Source organism: Cyrtonyx montezumae, unplaced genomic scaffold, assembly GCF_038088225.1.
Source record: "Cyrtonyx montezumae isolate F1298 unplaced genomic scaffold, pur_monq_1.0 scaffold_4, whole genome shotgun sequence".
Lineage (NCBI taxonomy): Eukaryota > Metazoa > Chordata > Aves > Galliformes > Odontophoridae > Cyrtonyx > Cyrtonyx montezumae.
In genome coordinates this window covers 14,653,206-14,671,460 of record NW_027072045.1, presented here as the reverse complement: position 1 = coordinate 14,671,460, position 18,255 = coordinate 14,653,206, and the positions used below count along the sequence as shown (strand labels likewise).

Below are 18,255 nucleotides of genomic sequence, written 5' to 3'. Positions count from 1 at the left end.
ATGAACGGCGCTCAGGATGCGGCGGAGCCGGCGGCTGTGTGGGAGCGGCCCTGGTCGCTGGAGGAGATCCGTAAGGGCAGCCAGAGCTGGTCCTTGGCCTCGGACGCGGGGGTGAGCGGACGCTGCGGAGCGCGGTCTCGGCTGCGTGTGCGTGTGCGGTGCGGTGCGCGGAGCCGCCCTGAGCGCCGCTTCCCGTCCCCCGCAGCTCCTGCGCTTCCTGCAAGAGTTCTCCCAGCAAACCATCTCCAGGACGCACGAAATCAAGAAGCAGCTGGACGGGCTGATCAGCGAGACGAAAGCCGCCGACTGCCGCCTTCACAATGTCTTCAACGACTTCCTCATGCTGTCCAACACGCAGTTCATCGAGAACGTGAGTACGCAGCGGAGTGTCCCTGTGCTGTGGGCGTGCAGCCGGCGTACCGAGCTTTGGCACGTTGCTACGCTTCCCTCCTCAGCTCTCGCTTGCAGCAAGCGCCTTGTCTCGAGCAGCGTTGTGCTCAGGCCGTGCGTATCTCCACTGAAGCCATCGAGCTGTTATGGGACAGACGCTGGCAGAGGATGAGGTGTTGAAAATCTGAGTTACTGGTGTTGATTTTCAGTGCTGCGATGTGTTTTCTGGCCTACCTCTGCTGTTCAGCTTAATGGCTTTGCTAAGATCAGTATCTAAAGGGGCTGTAAAAAAAAAAAAAGGACAGACTTTTTAGCAGGGTCTGTAGTGATAGGACAAGGAGAAATGGTTTCAAACTGAAAGAGGACAGATTTAGATTGTTGCACAGAAAAGGGTCCTCACTTCTAGGTCTCGATTTAGCAAGAGAGACCTGTCTCTTCTGAGGGGGTAACAACCACCTGTGTCTGAGAGATTTGGATTCAGGTTGGCAAGTTCAGGGTATGCTCTTAGGTTCATAGGTTCATTAGGTTGGAAATGACCTACAAGATCATCTAGCCCAACCATCCTCCTATCACTATCCCTACCCACTGAACTACTAAATCAAATCCCTTAGCACCTCATCTAAACGCTTCTTGAACAGCGCTAGGGATGGTGCCTCAACCACCTCCCTAGGCAGGCCATTCCAGTGCCTGACCACTCTTTCAGAAAAAAAATGTTTCCTCAAATCTAACTTAAATCTTCCCCAGAAGATTTAATTCCGCCATGTCTCGTAGTAGCTGATCCTGCACTGTAAATGGAGTTAAATGCTCAGCTAGTCTTCCACTGTTGCAGCACCATGTGTGGTCTTGAATCACCTTAGTTGTATTGAGAGGCTATGTGGTAGGACATTCATAATAACTGCAGCACATGAAGGATGCATGAAGATGCCTGGCATCATTTATGGTTTCTTTTAATATCTCATGAATTAATTTGTAATTTTATATTGATGACAATGCCCATGATTTAGCCCATGCAGCAATTTGTTGTTCTTACCTTGATTAATTTTGCTTGAATTTTTAGCGAGTGTATGATGAAGAAGTGGAAGAGCCTATACCCAAAACAGATGTTGGGGACAAAGCAGAGCAGGTAGCTAACTTCATCTTCCATGGATGCTTACAAATCGTTACCTTTCTTCTTGATGTCTTTACTCTTTAATAGTGTATGTCATTCAAACATAACATTGAAGGTAACTTTGAAGTCTCCTACAATATATGTTTATCTTTTAGGGCCTCCCTCTCCCCAGTTTTCAGTACTGTAATCTGATAGACAAGACTTGTGTTCATTTTCCAGCAACTACGTATGTTTTTTCAGGAAGAGAATTGGAGCTTTGGGATTCAAACATAGTGAATTATGGAAGTAGAATCTGACTGCAATTACCAGGGATGATTTCTATATGTATCTTATAGTCTAGGTGTAATATTGCATAACATAAAGGTTTCTGCAATAGGCTGGGAGCACAAAAAGGTGCTATGATAGTGTGGGTGTTTAGAACATCTCTGTTCACAGGATTGAAGAAGGTAAATTAAGTAAAAAAAAAAAAAATCACAGTTCCTGAAGCTCTTTTTCTTGTTTACAGTGAGAGACTTTTACCATAGTAATTTGAAATTTGATTTTTGCATGTGTGTTGCAGTGAGGCTGAGTCTTGAGTAAAATGCAATGACTGTATGCTTTTTCCCATTGAAGGAAAAGACAAGGGAACAGAAAGAAGCTGATCTGATCCCCAAAATCCAAGAAGCAGTGAATTATGGGTTGCAAGTTCTGGACAGTGCGTTTGAACAGCTAGACATCAAAGCAGGCAACTCTGACTCAGAAGAGGAAGAAAGTAATGAGAGGGTAGAACTGATACTTGAGCCAAAGGTACAGAAACCTGTTTTTGCTGGGAGCAGTGGATTTGTGTTTATCCGTATTAAACTTATTCTTCACTTCAGTCCACAGTAACACTGTTGTTATAAAATTAATGTTGCTTCCCTAAAAAGAGGATTTAGTAACTGCATCTAAAGCAGAAATGCTCCTTGCTGGACTATTCCTTGGGTTGCCTGCTTGTCTTGCAGTTGGGATAGCATTAATGAATGGCAACTCTAAAGGGATTTAGTTGAATGTAGTGAATTTGAGAAGGGAGCCCTGAATTCTGAGTGGGCTGAGAGCTTTAAATGTCATGCTTTTTAGGTATGAACAATATTTTTACAGTCAGTTTTTACTGTTCCAGTAATTAAGAATCCAAGAGGTAGAATTTGCAAGGATTTTTTTTTTTTGTTAGATGTCAGTTAGAAAACATACTGGGACTATGCAGGTAGAGACAGTTCATGTTGCTTGATAGTGTAAAGAAGGAATGAATCTCAGCTGACCCACACCACTTGAAGAATGTTTCTAGTGAGACTCTCTCAACATAAGAAGTTTATGCTAAAACAAGGGTTGTAAAACATGTCTCCATCAGCAATATAAATCGTTCCTTGCTATCAGAAAGCTTTGATGTTGTCTCTTTCTAGGATCTCTATATTGACAGGCCTTTACCTTACCTAATTGGCTCCCAGCAGTTCATGGAGCAAGATGATGTTGGGCTTGGAGATCTGACTAGCGAGGGTATGTGCTGGCAAAACTTTTTATTTCTGTTGATGTAATGAGTTCCTAATCTGAAACTTCAGTCTTTTTGTTTTAACTGAATAGCTTGTGTTATACTGCATAGTTGGTTTTGCATGTTTAGATGCACGCTGCAAATAGCTGCAGAAAAACTTGTACCATGCTATAGCAACCACTTTTCCAGTATGTGAGTGAGCTGTCTGTAGCTCTTCCCTGTGTATTTGACACTGCATGCTAGAATTTCAGCAACCTACAAAGCTCTTTGAGGCTGCTCTTTTCCACCTCATTTTTAATTCTCATCACAGAGCTTTTTATGTTGCAGTACTTATGTCTGGTAACCAGCAAGCTCTATGTACTGATGTTATGTCTGATCTTAACTTTTCTGTTTTCATTTAAAATAGAAGGATCAGTTGATAGCGATCGTGGAAGTGTTCTTGACAGTGAAGAGAAGGATGAGGAGGTAAGCACTGAAATACTGGTTACTTTGCTTAAGTGTTCATGAGTCCTAATTTACACGCAAGGCCATTAGCTGCCTCACTTTTTCATTTGGAGAATCAAGACAATATTGCAATGTCTCCTCCCTATGCCTGTTGTGGTAAATAAACTTTTTTGTTGCTATTCTTATGGAGTAATTTTCTCTGCAGCCTTTTAGAAGAGCAGTAATGTGTTATTGGCTCTAACTGTTGCTATAGTAGAATATTTCAAACTGAAATGTTTTATCCAGTTTAATTTCACTTTCTGAAGCAAAACAACTTGATTCTTGTGCAAGAATTCAAGAATTGAATTTATGGAGGACAAATTTATTGTAAGTTACTGTGGCAAAGAATGGGATGTGAACTAACAGGAACAAGTTTAAACGGGCTTTGATGATTCTCCTCCAGGCTTTGCCTCATGAGTCCTGTGCATTGGATTGTCAGGTTCTGATATGTTTTGTCTGCCTTGGCTGGAATATCTATGGTTTGTAGCTGTGCTGTACTCCCTTTATCCTCAGGTGTTTACTCTTGGTATCCTTGCTTGATTAAAGTTAAATCCCTTTCGAGTTACTCAAATGCACTGTCAGACGGAGTTCGTTTGCTTGGCTAAGTTAACGAAACTTTAGTGAGCTCCTTTTCAGAAAGTTGTTTGGTAGTGGTCAAACAATTATGTGATCTGGTTAGGGTGAGGAGATGTGATGTATCCAAACATAAGCAAGTCCAGAGCTTCTCAGCCTACTCCTTTTACCACTGGACAATGTAATGTGTGATACCTGTCTCTGGGTCTCTTGTGTTCCAGGAATCAGATGATGAATTTGGAAACCCAAGTGAAGATGACCAAAAGATGGTATGATTATATGCCCTGGTACAACCTGAAAAACTTTCTGCTTGAGAAGCAATGAGAATGCAAGAAAGAGGAGATCAGAGCTCTAGACAATTAGCAATTAAACCCCTTGGTTAAGCCTAATTTGTATAACTTTGTATGGGTAGGTTGTTCTGACCAGATGGCACTGTGTTGTGCGATTGAACCTCTGTTGGGTCTTAAAGCATGCTTGTCAGCCATCATTAGATGCAGAGCCTGTGTTCAATGGCATTGCGTGATGTGTTTTTTTTTCCTCAAGAATAACTTTGGAGCTGTGGAAGTTGAAAGAATCAGCCCCAGGAGAACTAGGCTCATGAGGGATTCCTGTGTTTAATGACAGTTCTAAATTTGTGATAGAGGAAGTAAGGAACAGTACAATCTGAGTATGACATGAAATAAAGATGAGAACACTGAAACATTTGAGAAGTATGACTATTTGGATAACAAATGAAAAGGGGAAAATAGATGCTTAGGTTGAAAAATTCAAACCTAACTTCAGCTTTTGGAAGTAGGTAGGTAGCTATCTTGCTGAGGGGAAGGAATGTGACCCTTGTTTAAAGGCATCAGTGAAAAAGAGGCTTATGCTGAGGACCCTCCATCTAAAAAGATTCAAGACCAAAAGAACAGTGTTTCAAAAAGCAACCCTTTTTTTAATCTACATGTTGATAAAACAATGTTATAAAAGCAATAGTTATGTTAAGCTGTATTGATCTGCATAGGTTAACATCATATGCATGATGTATTTTTAAAATGAACAAGCATCTTAAGGTTGTTTATGACCTAGTTCACTTCTAAGCCCTTCTCTTGGTCAGCCTTCAGCTCGCAATTTACTTCATGCTTTTTATGACACGAGTGAAGTCAAGATATGGGCATGTGTTTCTGTCATTCTGCTTTCCACTCTTGAAAAAGCTCAAAATGGTAAAACTTTTACTATCTGATTTCAAAGTTCCAGAGTAAAAACTCAATAGCCATGTCTTTGGAGAGCAGTTAGTACACTAAGGGAGGCAGGGCAAGCAAAGCAGGTTTGTGTATGGTAACAGCATGCTCCTTGTGAGCACAGCCTTTGTGATGGTGATGCAGCACAGAGGTGTACTGGAGAACATGGCTGTTTGCAGCTACAGACACTTTTCTGTTACCTCTCAAAAGTTGTTCAGTACCCCCAAAATGGCTGAATGTTTCCATCCTTTCAGCAAGTTTGCTCTGAATGTTTTATCTAAGCAGGTGGAAATTTGTGCTTGTGCTTTTGTATGCCAACTTGAGGAGAACACAACAGGGTATTCTTTTTCTTAGAGGACAGCACAGATGAGTGATGAAGATGATTATGAAGGTTGTGATCTCTTTGACTCTGAAAAAGAAGAAGATGAGGATGGAGACTTCGAGGAAACCACAAGACCAGTAAGTAATTACTGCCTCTACCTGGGGTAGGTTTTTGGCTTGTTTCATGAGAAATCTGTTGGTGGGTGTGATTATAATGGTAGCTATTGGTTACCTGAGATGGGGATCTCGTAGAGAGGACCTGTGAGAGACTTCTTTCAACGTGATTGTTCGTGCTTTGTCCCTTGAAACTAGGGGTCTCCTAAACTGACCTCAAAACTGTATTTAAGTGTCTTTAAGAAATTGTTGTATTTGGGTATGGTAAATACTTCTTTCTTGTTATATTTCATAATTCAGGTGACTTTAAAAGCTTTATAAACATGAAGGACTACAAATGACTTTTCTTCGATGCACACAATCTTCTAATTACTTTCTTAAAATCTATAAGGGGGCTTCAATTGAAGACTAAATAGGAAATTGTATAAATGAGGCTGTGGCTTACTGCGTTTATAATTGAACACTTGCAACTGCATCAAACTGGCAATGGGATTGAGTAGAATAAATATATGGTTATTTGTCCCTACCCCTCAGAAAAAGAAAAGGCCAACATCATTTGCAGATGAGCTTGCTGCACGAATCAAAGGAGAAATACCATTTAAACAGGAGGAAGAGCATTCGTGTAAGTTAAGTTTTGATGAATGATTGTGAGATGGTGGTGAGCTCCTGAGAGTGTTGGAGGGGAGAGTTTGTGTTATAATATTTGAAACTACACAAATCTATTGTTTGAGCATGTATTAGTTGAAGGCCTAATAGGGGGAATTAAAAATGCTATTATAACTGTTTTCTTCTCTGAGAAACGTTTTAGTCATAACTTATAGGAATGAATTGGAATCTGTTGAGAAAACTCCTGGCTTTCAGGTGAGACAGATCACTTCTCAGGTTCATGTTATTGTAAAGATTTTATCTTAACTCTGATTCTCCATTGGTATGTAAAACAGCTGCATGTTTGACCACATATCCTTCCCTCTGTTTAAGGCAAGTATGTGGAAGCACTGTTAGCTGTGATCTTTTTTAGAGCTCTACCATGGAAAACCCCTCAAGCAGTAGTTTGCTTTCATGGGACATGGTTTTATTTTTTTCTGCTACTGTGTTTGGCTTAAATATGCTGTGGTTTGAGGCACTTCTCAGTCCTACTGTTTTCACTGATATGTTAAATAATCACTGCATTTACTTCAGTCTCCAATGGCAAGGCCACTGTCCTGTAGTTAGTCTTACAACAAAGCAACAGTTGAATATAAATGAACTGAAACTAAGTTGCAGTGTGCTCTTGAGCTTGCTTTCACCTTGTATTTGTCTTTCATGCTCTCAGTGCTATTATGTTTATTTTTCTTGCTTGGTTCAAACTATCAAGTTAGGATTTTGGATATTGGAATATGAAACCTGACAGCTTAACTTGTTCAGTTACAGGCTAATCTTCTATTAATTGAAATATCTTTGTTGGGGGATGAGAAGTGGGGGGGGGGGGGGGGGGGGGGGGGTAGAGAATAAAACTTTGTATTAACTGACTGAATCAATGCATAATCTGTGGCTGATTCTGTGTTCCCTGTGTGGGATGTGTACTACCTGTAATGCTGTGTTTTTTCTCTGACATCTTAAGTGGCACTAATCAGTATGAACAACAGTGTTGAACCCACACTGTCTGACACAATGATGCTCTTATAATTTTAAGTGCCAGTTATAGAGCTTGTAGTATACAGAATTGCTTAACTGGGCTGATATATTTAAAACACATAGTTCAAGTTGTTAATATTAATTTTAGAGATTCTTTTTACCATAAGTCAAGCACAGACTGCAAGTAAAGATAGATTATTTCATTTACACTTTGAACTTTTCTTCTTAAAGCACTGTCACCAGAGATCAAACCAAGGAAAACTCCAAAAGAGAAGAAGGAAGTTAAAGTTTCATCAGATGGTAGGATTTTCTCCTATCTTGTTTTTTCAGTTGTTGTTTGAATTATAAGATACCACTTAAGAAAACATGATATTTGCTGTAGAAACTGTATGTAATATCGGGGGCATCCTTCAGGGTGAATACATATACAAGTCTACACAGTTCTGTGTGTGCAAAAGTGGGCCAGAAACAGGTCCAGTGAGTTTCTCCTTAAATGTAATGCTGTGGAACGTCCACATACAACCTTATAGATCTACAGCAACTTCTCTTTACATATCACTGTGATAAGAGAGATGGGATGGAATCAAACTAATTTTTGTTTTGACTGTCTCTTTGTTCCTTTTCCTGAAATGCAGTCACTACTCTTGTCTCTCGCGCTTTCTAGATGATGAAGATGACATCTTCAAGCCTCCTAAGTTGACTGATGAAGATTTCACGCCATTTGGTTCCAAGGGTGGTCTCTTCAGTGGTGGTACAGGTCTCTTTGATGATGAGGTAAGAATACTAAAGAGAGTACAAATGGAGATGTGTGAATCCCTTTAGAACAAACAAATGAACAAAAAACCCACAAACCAATCTCACAAATTCTTAACAACTCTGAAAGGCAGAGAGAAAAAACGTTTTTGTTTCTTGTTAACATTCAGATATAATGGGACAGTGTGTCTTTCTACAGAGGAAAGCTATGTAAGTGAGGTACTTGTGTTGCCTTTGGCACAAAGCCTTCTTTTCTGCAGTAGTGCTGGTAGAAATGCAAGTGTGGTTCTGGCATTACATTAGAGAGATTTTGATTCCAGCTGTGTACTGAGTACCACGTTTTTATCTGTGAATAGAAACTAAATATTGCACAGTTTGTTCATTTTAAAATAGAAGATTTCTATTACAAATTAATAAGATTGAAGGGTCTGACAGAAAAGTTGTGTAAAAAAGATGATTACCTCTGATTTTTATCATGTAGTTTATAACATGCAAATAAAAGATCATTCCTCTTCTGCAGTAAACAGACTGATAATCACGGTGAATTACAGCTCAAATTAAATTCTAGAATACAGAAAACTCCTCTTTTGAACATCTCCCCTCAGGTGAACTCCTGAGTAGCTAGGTTTAAGTCTGTATGTACTGACATACATTTGAAAAGGGAGAGGTGGTTACCTCCTGTCTTGGCTTAGAATTGCATATTCTATGTGAAAAATATGGCAAATATATTTTCCTACAAAAGTCAAATTCACTACCCCCATACTCTTTTGCTTTTTTTGTGTACTACCAGGGTGATCTTTTTGCTGAAGCACCAAAAGAAGATTCAAAAGAGCAAGATGAACAAGTTCCAATCAACACAGGTAAGAATCTACTTTTGTCTCTATGCTCCCACCTATGCTGTTCTTTATCACAGCCAGCAACTGGGACATTATTTTTCCAACTAGAATTTCTGCTGTAGCAATTGTTTTTCAAATCCGTTATTTTCTTCAGTCTTAATAGAGAGCAGTTACGTTTTCTTTGAATTTTATATGTTCATTATGATTGCTTACACACACCTGTTTTCCTGGAACTGACAAGATATCCTTACTGATGTTGGTCAGAGCTAACTGCATAACATTGGGTTGCTGTTGCTGAAGAATACTTCGTGGGATCTAGTGGTTTTGTTGGGATCAAAATTGTTCCTCACAGTTGGAATGTCTAAATTTCACTTTTGTTATATATCCAGGCTCTTACGAAGTCTGATGAGCGCTCATTCTGTACTGCAGCAGTTTTTGTTGAAACATTACTGAATTTTCAGATAAGAGTTTGGAGACTGAGCCCTTTTGTTTTGATTGTAGTTTCAAACACGTGAATGTGAACCCTTGTAAGTAATGCTGTATGTGGATGCATACTGTATCTGTGAGCTTCTGATTAATAGGCAAGTTTTCATGGATCACAGTGAGCTAGGCTGCTCTTACATGCGTCTGCAAAAAGGCAGAAGTTCAAAGAGAACATCTTAAAGACTTCTGGGCTGTTTAGTAAAATGGAGCTCAGAAGACCTCTCAGGTTCCTAATTCTGTGGTAGAGTTCTAAAGACTTCGATAGTGTGAGTGCATCCAATTGTATTGTACTTCCTGTGATTGCAGCAACCTCTACAAAATCCTTAAAGAAAGTTCCTGCAGGTGCAGTGTCTCTGTTTCCAGGTACGATTCATTCAATAGCAAATTGCTTCTTGCACAAAACGTTCTTTTCTTTGAACTGCACTGGAGAGCTTTTAAAGAAGAAAGCTAAGGAAGCTCAGCAACACTGCACTGCTTCATCATGGGCTTAATGACAAATGCAGGTGCTTCTACTGTGCTAAGCCTAACTTGCAGCATGCTTTATGTTTAATTAGGGTTCTGCAGAAGTTCTGAAGGTAGGTGCCAATGATGAGAGAGAAACAGCAGCAGCTGACACCTTTGAGTTACACTAGTTTATTCCTAGGAGTACGTATTACTTTAAATACTAATATACTGTTTATATCTGCGGTGTGCACAGTCATACCTTCGACTCGTAATCTGAGAGGGAAATGCATTTTCATCTTTTAGTTTTTCTTAGATTTGCAGAAGCTTGTGCTTTTGATGAGACGTTGCAGAAATGCTTTTAAGCATTGTTGTGACGAAAGCTGTGTGTCTGGTTCCACTTTCGTAGGAGTAACTTTTTTTAGTAGTTTTTCAGTAACACTGGCTGTGATAACTATGTGGATCCCTTTCCCCCATCTGACCTGCAGGAGGGAGTGATGTCTTCAGTTCCTCTGTAATTGTGGAAAAAGACAAGAAATCTGCAGCACAGAGCTCAGAGAAAGCTCCTAAGCAGCCTGGGAAAGTTGTTCTTTTTGATGATGATGATGACTTCTTCATTGGAACAACTAAAAAGCCTCCAGGTAGTTCTTTGTGTGAGCAGTGACAGGTTAAATGTAGAAGATGATTGAATTTTGAATTGTAGGAGACAAGCAAACAGACAGTTACTTTTGCCTGGGCTTTTGTTTGTTTATTTTGGTCTGTGTTTGTTTTAACTTTTATTCTATTAGCAACTCTTTTACTCAGACCTCTCTCTTAAGATGTTACTTATGCTTCGAAGGCAATATCCAGACTTAAATCAAGGAAATAGTACGGACTTAATTCACTTAGCCTTGAGTACCTCTGCTTACCAGCACCTCTTGGCAGGCTCTAGGCCTTTAGACATGCCTAGCCAATGAAAAATGCTATGTTGAAGGATTTAGAAGCAACCATTCAATTAGTCTCCAACTCAATCCTTATTGGTTGCATTGTCTATCACAAAAGTGCTCTCGGGTTCACTTGTTTCTCTTTAAAAACTTGCATCTTTTTTTTTCTCTTAAAGATCTCTGGTACTGGTCTCTTTAAAAAGAGAGTACAGTATCTTTGACTGCTGTCTCTTGTTAAGTAGTGTCTTTGTGGTTCTTTTCTATTCATTACATTTTTGTTTTGTTTCTTAATGCAGTCAAATCTGCAGCTGACCTATTTGATGATGATGATGAAGGTGACTTATTCAAAGAGAAACCTACCTTTCCTCCTGTGGCTGCTGGCACAACTAAAGAAGCAGAGAGTGAAAAGGAGGCAACCATAGCAAAAAAGGTAATGGAATATAAATAGATTGTATGGCCAAGTTTTAGGAAAAAGGTATTACTGTGTCTGAGAACATCCTTCCATGTAGAACCCTGTGGAAGTGCCATATTTTTATGGCAGAACTGGATTTTAGGGTCTTATGTGAGCAGAAGTCCTTAAATGCTTCAGGAGCCCTTTAAACATCTTTTGCTTCTGTAACTTTGCATTTATTCAAGGCTTTTTGCTTGTGGACAATGATCAGAGAATCTTTTTAAAGTAAGACTGAACTGGAATGAAAATGAGAAATCTTTGCTATAGTTTAAACAAACTAACCCTTAACAAGCAAGCAATAATAAAAAAAAAAATTGAAATTTGTGACTAGAAAGAAGCCAGCCTGACCTAAGAACCTTTAGTGTCATGGTTCTGTGCTGCACAAACTGTACTTACACAGACAGTTGACAGGAGCTTTACTTGTAACCCATGACTTGCATATATTTTAGGACAGGATTGTTGGTGTCACATTTCTACCTAGCATATACAAAATTTTGAGCATTCAAGAAACATCTTTTCAGCTGAAAACTCTTAAGTTACTAAAAACTTTAAATGCTGTCTGGAGGTCACATGTGTAAAGCTGTGAGATCCTAATGCACACTCAATTTTGTTTTTCAGAGCAGAGTTTTGCACACAGTGGCAATGCTCTTTATTACTCTAACAGAGACTGTATGTGTTCATTGTATACGTACTCACTGTCTAAGCAGTATGTGAACATAATGATCTACAGTGAGTCTTCTCCCCTCCACACTGAGAACCGTACAGTGCTGAGGATGTATATTGCAAATTGCTGTAGGACTGTATTCATATTGCCTTTTAAAAAGGCCTTGAGCTCAAAGCTGAAAGCCAGCTCCTGTTTCCACTGCAATGCAAAAGCAGGAGAGGTAATGGGAGAACCTCCACTGCCGTTGTTCAGATCTCATAGTACTTTCCTTTTGTGGAGGAGGGGTTGAGAACTGATTTAGAACCACCACTCTTTCTCTGTCAGGAAGTGAAGGCTATTTTATACTTCAGACTTCTTGATGGTAGTGTCTGGGTCTGGAATCATTTTGACATTAATGGCAGTATAGCTGGTGGCAGGCCTGGGCCATGCTGTGCTAATAATGGAAATGATGGCTGGTACAAACTGTCCTTTTATTTTATTTTTAAATATGGCTTAAAAATCATTTTCCTTTGACTCAATGAGGCCTCATATGAATTGCTGCACACACTTTCTGCTGAGAAGGAAGATGGTGAGGGGGTAGACCTTTGCACAGCTCTGGCTGCATAAGAGTTGCTCAAACTGCAAATGGGACTTGAGCTCATGGATGGCAAGCATATCTCCTGTCCTTTTGACTGCTGTCAGCAGCATGCCCCTTAAAAAGGTCATAGTGTGCCTGTTCTTACTGACACTAAATAAGTGCTGATGCAGTGGTTTTCTTTGTTCTTAAGAGTCAGCCATCATCAGGTGATGATTTCAAGCCTTCATCTGAAATACCTCAAAGGAAACAGCGGGGCCTCTTCTCGGATGAGGAGGATTCTGAGGTGAGTATCTCTGAAATAAATTACTGCAAAAATCTTTGGAATCTGAGTCACTCTGGCTTCATTCCACTGATATCTGGGCTTCCTTGTTTAGCTGTACAGGTGGGAACTCTGACACCCGTGTACCTGCTCCCAGCTTTTGTGAAAACTTGCTCCAAGAGTAAAATTTTTGATAACTTCTTTCCCACTGCTAGAAACCTTTACTTGTGTGGTACACACAGACATACTTTAAAAGTCTAAAGGTAGGGAAAGAGCAGCAACTTAAGAACAAGAATCACAAAGGACTAAATGCATTTAGACTTCACAGAATCACAGAATTGTAGGGTTTGGAAGGGACCTCTAGAGATATAGTCCAACCCCCCTGCTAAAGCAGGCTCCCTAGACTAGGTTGCACGAGTAACTGGACTTGTGTTCTTGATTTCCAGGCAGTAATTAATCAACAAAGCTGGGGGAAATTGCCATGAGGTTTTGGGTACTTGGTGTATCTGAAAGACAATTGATCCCAACTTCACAGATACACTGAACAATTTTTTTTTAAAGGAAAAAATATGATCTCCCATTTAGAGCTCTTAAGTGTATAGCATTACTTTACATAGTGATATTTCTTTATTTTGTGTAGGATTTGTTTTCATCAAGTAATACTATGACATCAAAAGCTACATCTCTCCCCACCAGCAAGTCCACGACAAAAGCTCCACTCTCCTTGTTTGATGATGATGAAGAGGTAAGTATAGCTTCCTGTTTATGGGAATCCATCTGCATAGCCTGTTGCAGGAAATGTTCTGATGTTTAAAAATCTGAACTCATAAACAGAGCACTAAATTTAGGGCATCAGATTGATCTTACACTCTGTAGCTGTGCTGCATCATGGAGGCGATCTGATGAGGTACTCTTGTGAGCTCATGATTGAAGTATTTTAGGCAGGGCATATCGTCTCTGAACCTAAATGCTAAGGATGTTGTCCCTCTCATGCAGCTAAAGAATGCTGAGGTACAAAGCTGATATGAGCTTGGAAAAGTGGCTTTATCTTGGCCTCTTCTGTCTAGCCATGAGTGAGTTCTTGCTTCCATTGTGTCACAGCTGGCAAATCTTTTTTTTTTCTTGCTTTTCTGTATGTAAAAATGACAACTGCTTGTGTGGAAGTTGAGATCAGAGCACGGTTTGTGCAAGAAACTTTGCAGGATTAGTGTGTGCTTTCTTATCTGTTGCATCTGTTTTCTTATCTGTTCTTATCTCTTCTTCCTGCACGCGCTCCATTGAGCTTTCAACTTTAAGTCTGTAGCTCGTGGTGAGTTAAGTTACTCTAGAGTTCTAACGTGAGACTGACAGAAGGCCTGTTCAGAGCTGGAAAACAAAGAATCTCTGCAAACTCAAGATAAGGTCCCTTGTTCAGGAAGGGGCTGCTTGAGCTCTTCCCCATATCTGAACAGAGGCTGTACAGAGTAGTAACTGGTAGGACTGTGAAACATTTTATAATGTGGTAAAAATCTCTGGATTTTAGTATATGCCAGGAAAGTTGTGTTATGAAGTTCAAGTGCATAGGTGTAGAAACTGTACCGTTATTTTAGCTGTTGTGCTGCAAAATTGCTGTGTGGTGGATTTTTGGAGAATCTAAAGGCCAAAATCAGGCTGTATGCTTACAAGTTTCTGATCTATGAAATGCTGTGTGCATGGAGTTCCCTGTACCAGTGATGTATCACTTGAGAATATCTTCAAAAAGGGTTCACAAAAAATGCTGCTTTATCTTTCATATCTGAGAAACAGGGCAGTGGCATCTTGCATTCTGAGGACTTCTCAGTGAGCTTTCCATTGTGGATTTGGATTTTCATTTTATTGCTTTGGGTTTTTTGTTTGTTTTTAGGATCTCTTTGGTGTGGTACCTGCCAAGAAGCAACAGGAAAAGCCAGTGGAAGAGAAAGCAAAACAGTCAGAGCCACACAAGAAAGCCTCCAGCTTATTGTTCAGCAGTGATGAGGAGGTACTGAAGATCAAGACTTGATTGAAATGGGTTGCAGGGTTTTATTACTGGGCGAAACATAAAATTGTTCAGGCAGGAACTACAGTCAAACTACTGTGTCCACTTGCTTTGCCTGCCTCATTTCTGTGACCAGTTTGCTGCTGAGGATGCTTACTCCTGGCTCAGGTTAGCTCAGAATCTGGGCAGCAGAAATTACATTGAAAAGAATCAATATTTTCAGTGTAGTATTTTCAGAAAGGTTGATAGACAGACACTGCTGCCAACAAACCTGACTTAAAAATACTAAGTGAACAAAATACATTTGTTTCTTTTTACTTTATTTTTTTATGAGGGAAGTTTGAAGTCCTGGATAGATATGTTATTTGGAGTTTTGTTTGCTTAGTTTTCTGTTTGTTTTGTTGGCTTTTTTTTTTTGAAATCCAGAGGTGGGAAGAACAAAGTGCAAGGATGAAAATTTCTAGTAACCAGCATTCAGTTAGAGAAAGACAAGGTGTTGTCCTACATGTTAATTGAAACTCAGAGGCTCTGTGTAACTAAAAGCTTGCCTGGAAAGTTTACACTGACCTTAGTTCTTGAGAGCAGCTGTAATAGGAAAGTGCATGTACACTATTCTGCTGGTAAATGTATGCTGCAAGGTGACCAGGCCCACTGTGAAGCCTGATCCATGTCAGATTATGTTGGCTAACACTGTAATGCAGGGGGAAAAAAACAGACAGTAGAGAGATTAAAGAGCTGCCAAGAAGCTGAACTGCTTCAGCTTATAGAGAAGATGTGAAAGTGGCTTTGGCCAAGACTAAAGAAACTTAAGGGTTCCTTATTTTTAAGGAACATTGGAATGTCTCCAAGCCACTTAAACCTCCTTCAGAAGATAACCAAAAAGAGGACCCTGCAAAATCATCTAGCACCATCAGTCAGGCTAAAGCTGTGAAGAAGACGAGCCTGTTCGAGGAAGATGATGAGGAGGATTTATTTGCAATCACTAAAGAGAGGTGAACTTCCTTTGGGGGGAATCTTTTTCAGCACAGTCCAGCACTGCCCTAAAAACCTGACAGAGGCAGGCAGTTGTAAGTGTTATCTTGTATACACTGCTGAGGACAAAGTAGAGATGCATGAGTGGGGTGTGTTGGGTTGGCTGGGCTTCTTCATCATTTTATTGTGTCTCTGGTGGATTGTATTCCTCCACTGAACTTTGCCCTTCGTTTTCCTGCTTCTAATACCTTTTCTGATCTCTTTCATCTTCACTTTTGCAGAAAGGTGTGCAGATGAGAGAGAATAATGGTAGAATTGTTGAGATAGTGAGGAGATCAAGTCTTTTATCTAGGATCACACCCTGAGAATGAAGTTACACTTCTTAAAGAGATGCAGAATATGGGCCTTGAGACTTTTGCATTGATCTTTCGCTTTTATTCTTTTCCTCACTGCAGCCAAAGAAAGCCACAGAGGATATCACTACTGTTTGAAGATGATGCTGTTACTGGAGAATCACTCTTCAGTTCCCAATCAACTCTTCCTTCAACTGCTTCACCGGTATCTTCTCTTTCTTTTAAGAATAATGCAGAATGCTTGTACAGTGTTTACATACTTTATCCTCCCTGTTAGGTAATGTAAGCCCAACTTATTTTAGACAATAGTAGTTCTAGCGAACTTGGAATGGGATCAGACAGAATTCTTACATGTAAAACTTATTACTCTCAGGCTAAGAGAGATTTCAAAGTTTTCATTATTGACCCTAAACTTGTTGTTTATGCTGAAAGCCCTTTCTGGAGATGTTTTATGATCTCTCAAGCCATGAAGTACCATAAACAAGAGTAGACAGCTTTCTGTTGACTGAAACTGGAATTACATCTGTTGTGGCATCTCAGCTCTAGCTATCTGGCCTTCAGTGGAGTACTCTCATGCTATCTCATCTTATGAGCTCAACCCACAGTGTGCTGCTTGTCTGATTGTGCTTTAGAACTGGAAGTAAGAGTTGCAGAAGTTTAATGCAGCAGTCAGTGGGAGTTGCTGCATGCATGACCCTACTCTCCAGTCTTGCCTTTCTGGTTACCAAGAAAAGAGTTACCACAAATGTATTTCATACCCCTACCTTTTTCAGATTAGATTAAGTGCAGACTTTAGGATTAGAGAAAGAAACAGGCAAACTGTTGGCAGTCTTGAGAGTGTCATGGTTTTATGACTGCAGTAATTGAACAGGATATCTGCAGCATCTGCTTTAAGCTTGCAACTGCTTCCTGGCACTCTGATTTCTAGTATTACAGACTCTTAAGACTGAACGAAAAAGTCACAAACCAGGTTGTCCTACGCAAGAAAAGGAAACAGTGTCAAGCATATTGCCAGTGTCCATGTAGACTCCTGGATAGCAATCTAAGGGTCTGCTGTCCCTGAGAAGTATGTTCTTCCAATATACCAAGCAATTCTGTGTCAATGACATTATCGTAATTTTGCAGGAGAAAACAAAGCCAGAGCAAGCACCACTCTTGTTTAATGAAGAGGAAAAAAAGGAAAAGGATGATCAATTAGATATAGCGAAGTCTAACCAGGCAGAAAATGCATTGTGGTCTTCAGAAGAGCCTGAAGCAGTTCCTGTGCCCAGAGGAACAGATGTCGAAAGGCAGGTGGCAAAGGAAAAAGTAAGAGATTTTCTTACATTTATCTGAAACTTGGCAAAGATTCAGTTTAAAAATGTAACAGCACTGCTCAGGGACAGAGTTATTATTTTTTATTCCTTTGGCTATTACTTAAGAAAGAGTAACTCAACCTCTAGCAAAATCACTCGTTGATCAAACATGCACCAAATTGATTAAATGACATTTAATTTTTTTCCCAGCTAGCATCCATGCTTTGTGTTTTGGATTATTTTTTCCCTCTAGGCTGAGCAGGGCAACTTTTTTCACATGTGTAGAGTTCTCCTTTTGGAAAAAACAGAAAGCTTGTATTAATGGATATGTTTTGTAAAGCTTGATAATTTCATTGTTACAGCTTGCTATCTGATGAATTGTAGAATTTGTTGGTATCTGTAGAGTCGAGGCTCATAAGATTGTGAATTTCTCATGGGCATTAGTTTACAGACAGAGATTTGAGTGTATTATTGAATATGCTTCAACAGAACTTAACTCCTGGGCATTCTTCTTCTGAAAGATTGTTGGGAAATTGTCAGCTGATGGGCTTCCAGTGAACTCTTGTGGTGCTTTAAGCATTCCTGAGCACACTCAGTGTTCAGGTGATGATGCTCACTTCAGGGAATCCCAAATGGCATGAACTAGATTGCTTTCAGTTGTTCTGACATTATCTGCAAGGTGAGTTGTGGAGCAAGATGTAATCTGACATAGATGGGAAAGAAACCGTTTTCAGAAATCTGATTATTGGTATTACTATGGTGTAGAGTACAGAAAGAAAACTTTCATTTTGGAGTTATGAAGTATAATCTATTGAAATGCATCCTGATAATCTGCAGTGTTGTTGTTTTGCCTGCCTAGTATGATTGAATTGAACTTAATTGTCTGCTGTGATACCAGGTTGCACAGCTCTGGCTGCTGTTGACATTT

The 18,255-nt window shown here is 39.8% G+C and overlaps 1 protein-coding gene across 1 annotated transcript in view; it reads left to right on the top strand.

Annotated features, from left to right (window-relative positions):
- The window catches only part of LOC136055116 (WASH complex subunit 2A-like), a 30,204-nt gene continuing 11,949 nt past the window's right edge, over nt 1-18,255 (top strand). Inside the window, exons 1-21 of the mRNA XM_065746762.1 lie at nt 1-111; nt 206-370; nt 1,448-1,513; nt 2,111-2,284; nt 2,914-3,007; nt 3,406-3,464; nt 4,277-4,324; nt 5,630-5,734; nt 6,245-6,332; nt 7,556-7,624; nt 7,989-8,098; nt 8,868-8,937; nt 9,703-9,759; nt 10,326-10,478; nt 11,057-11,190; nt 12,643-12,735; nt 13,352-13,456; nt 14,594-14,710; nt 15,536-15,699; nt 16,135-16,237; nt 17,158-17,340. Of these exons, the coding sequence (XP_065602834.1) occupies nt 1-111; nt 206-370; nt 1,448-1,513; nt 2,111-2,284; nt 2,914-3,007; nt 3,406-3,464; nt 4,277-4,324; nt 5,630-5,734; nt 6,245-6,332; nt 7,556-7,624; nt 7,989-8,098; nt 8,868-8,937; nt 9,703-9,759; nt 10,326-10,478; nt 11,057-11,190; nt 12,643-12,735; nt 13,352-13,456; nt 14,594-14,710; nt 15,536-15,699; nt 16,135-16,237; nt 17,158-17,340 (2,268 nt within the window). The remainder of the gene's footprint in view (nt 112-205; nt 371-1,447; nt 1,514-2,110; nt 2,285-2,913; nt 3,008-3,405; nt 3,465-4,276; nt 4,325-5,629; nt 5,735-6,244; nt 6,333-7,555; nt 7,625-7,988; nt 8,099-8,867; nt 8,938-9,702; nt 9,760-10,325; nt 10,479-11,056; nt 11,191-12,642; nt 12,736-13,351; nt 13,457-14,593; nt 14,711-15,535; nt 15,700-16,134; nt 16,238-17,157; nt 17,341-18,255) is intronic.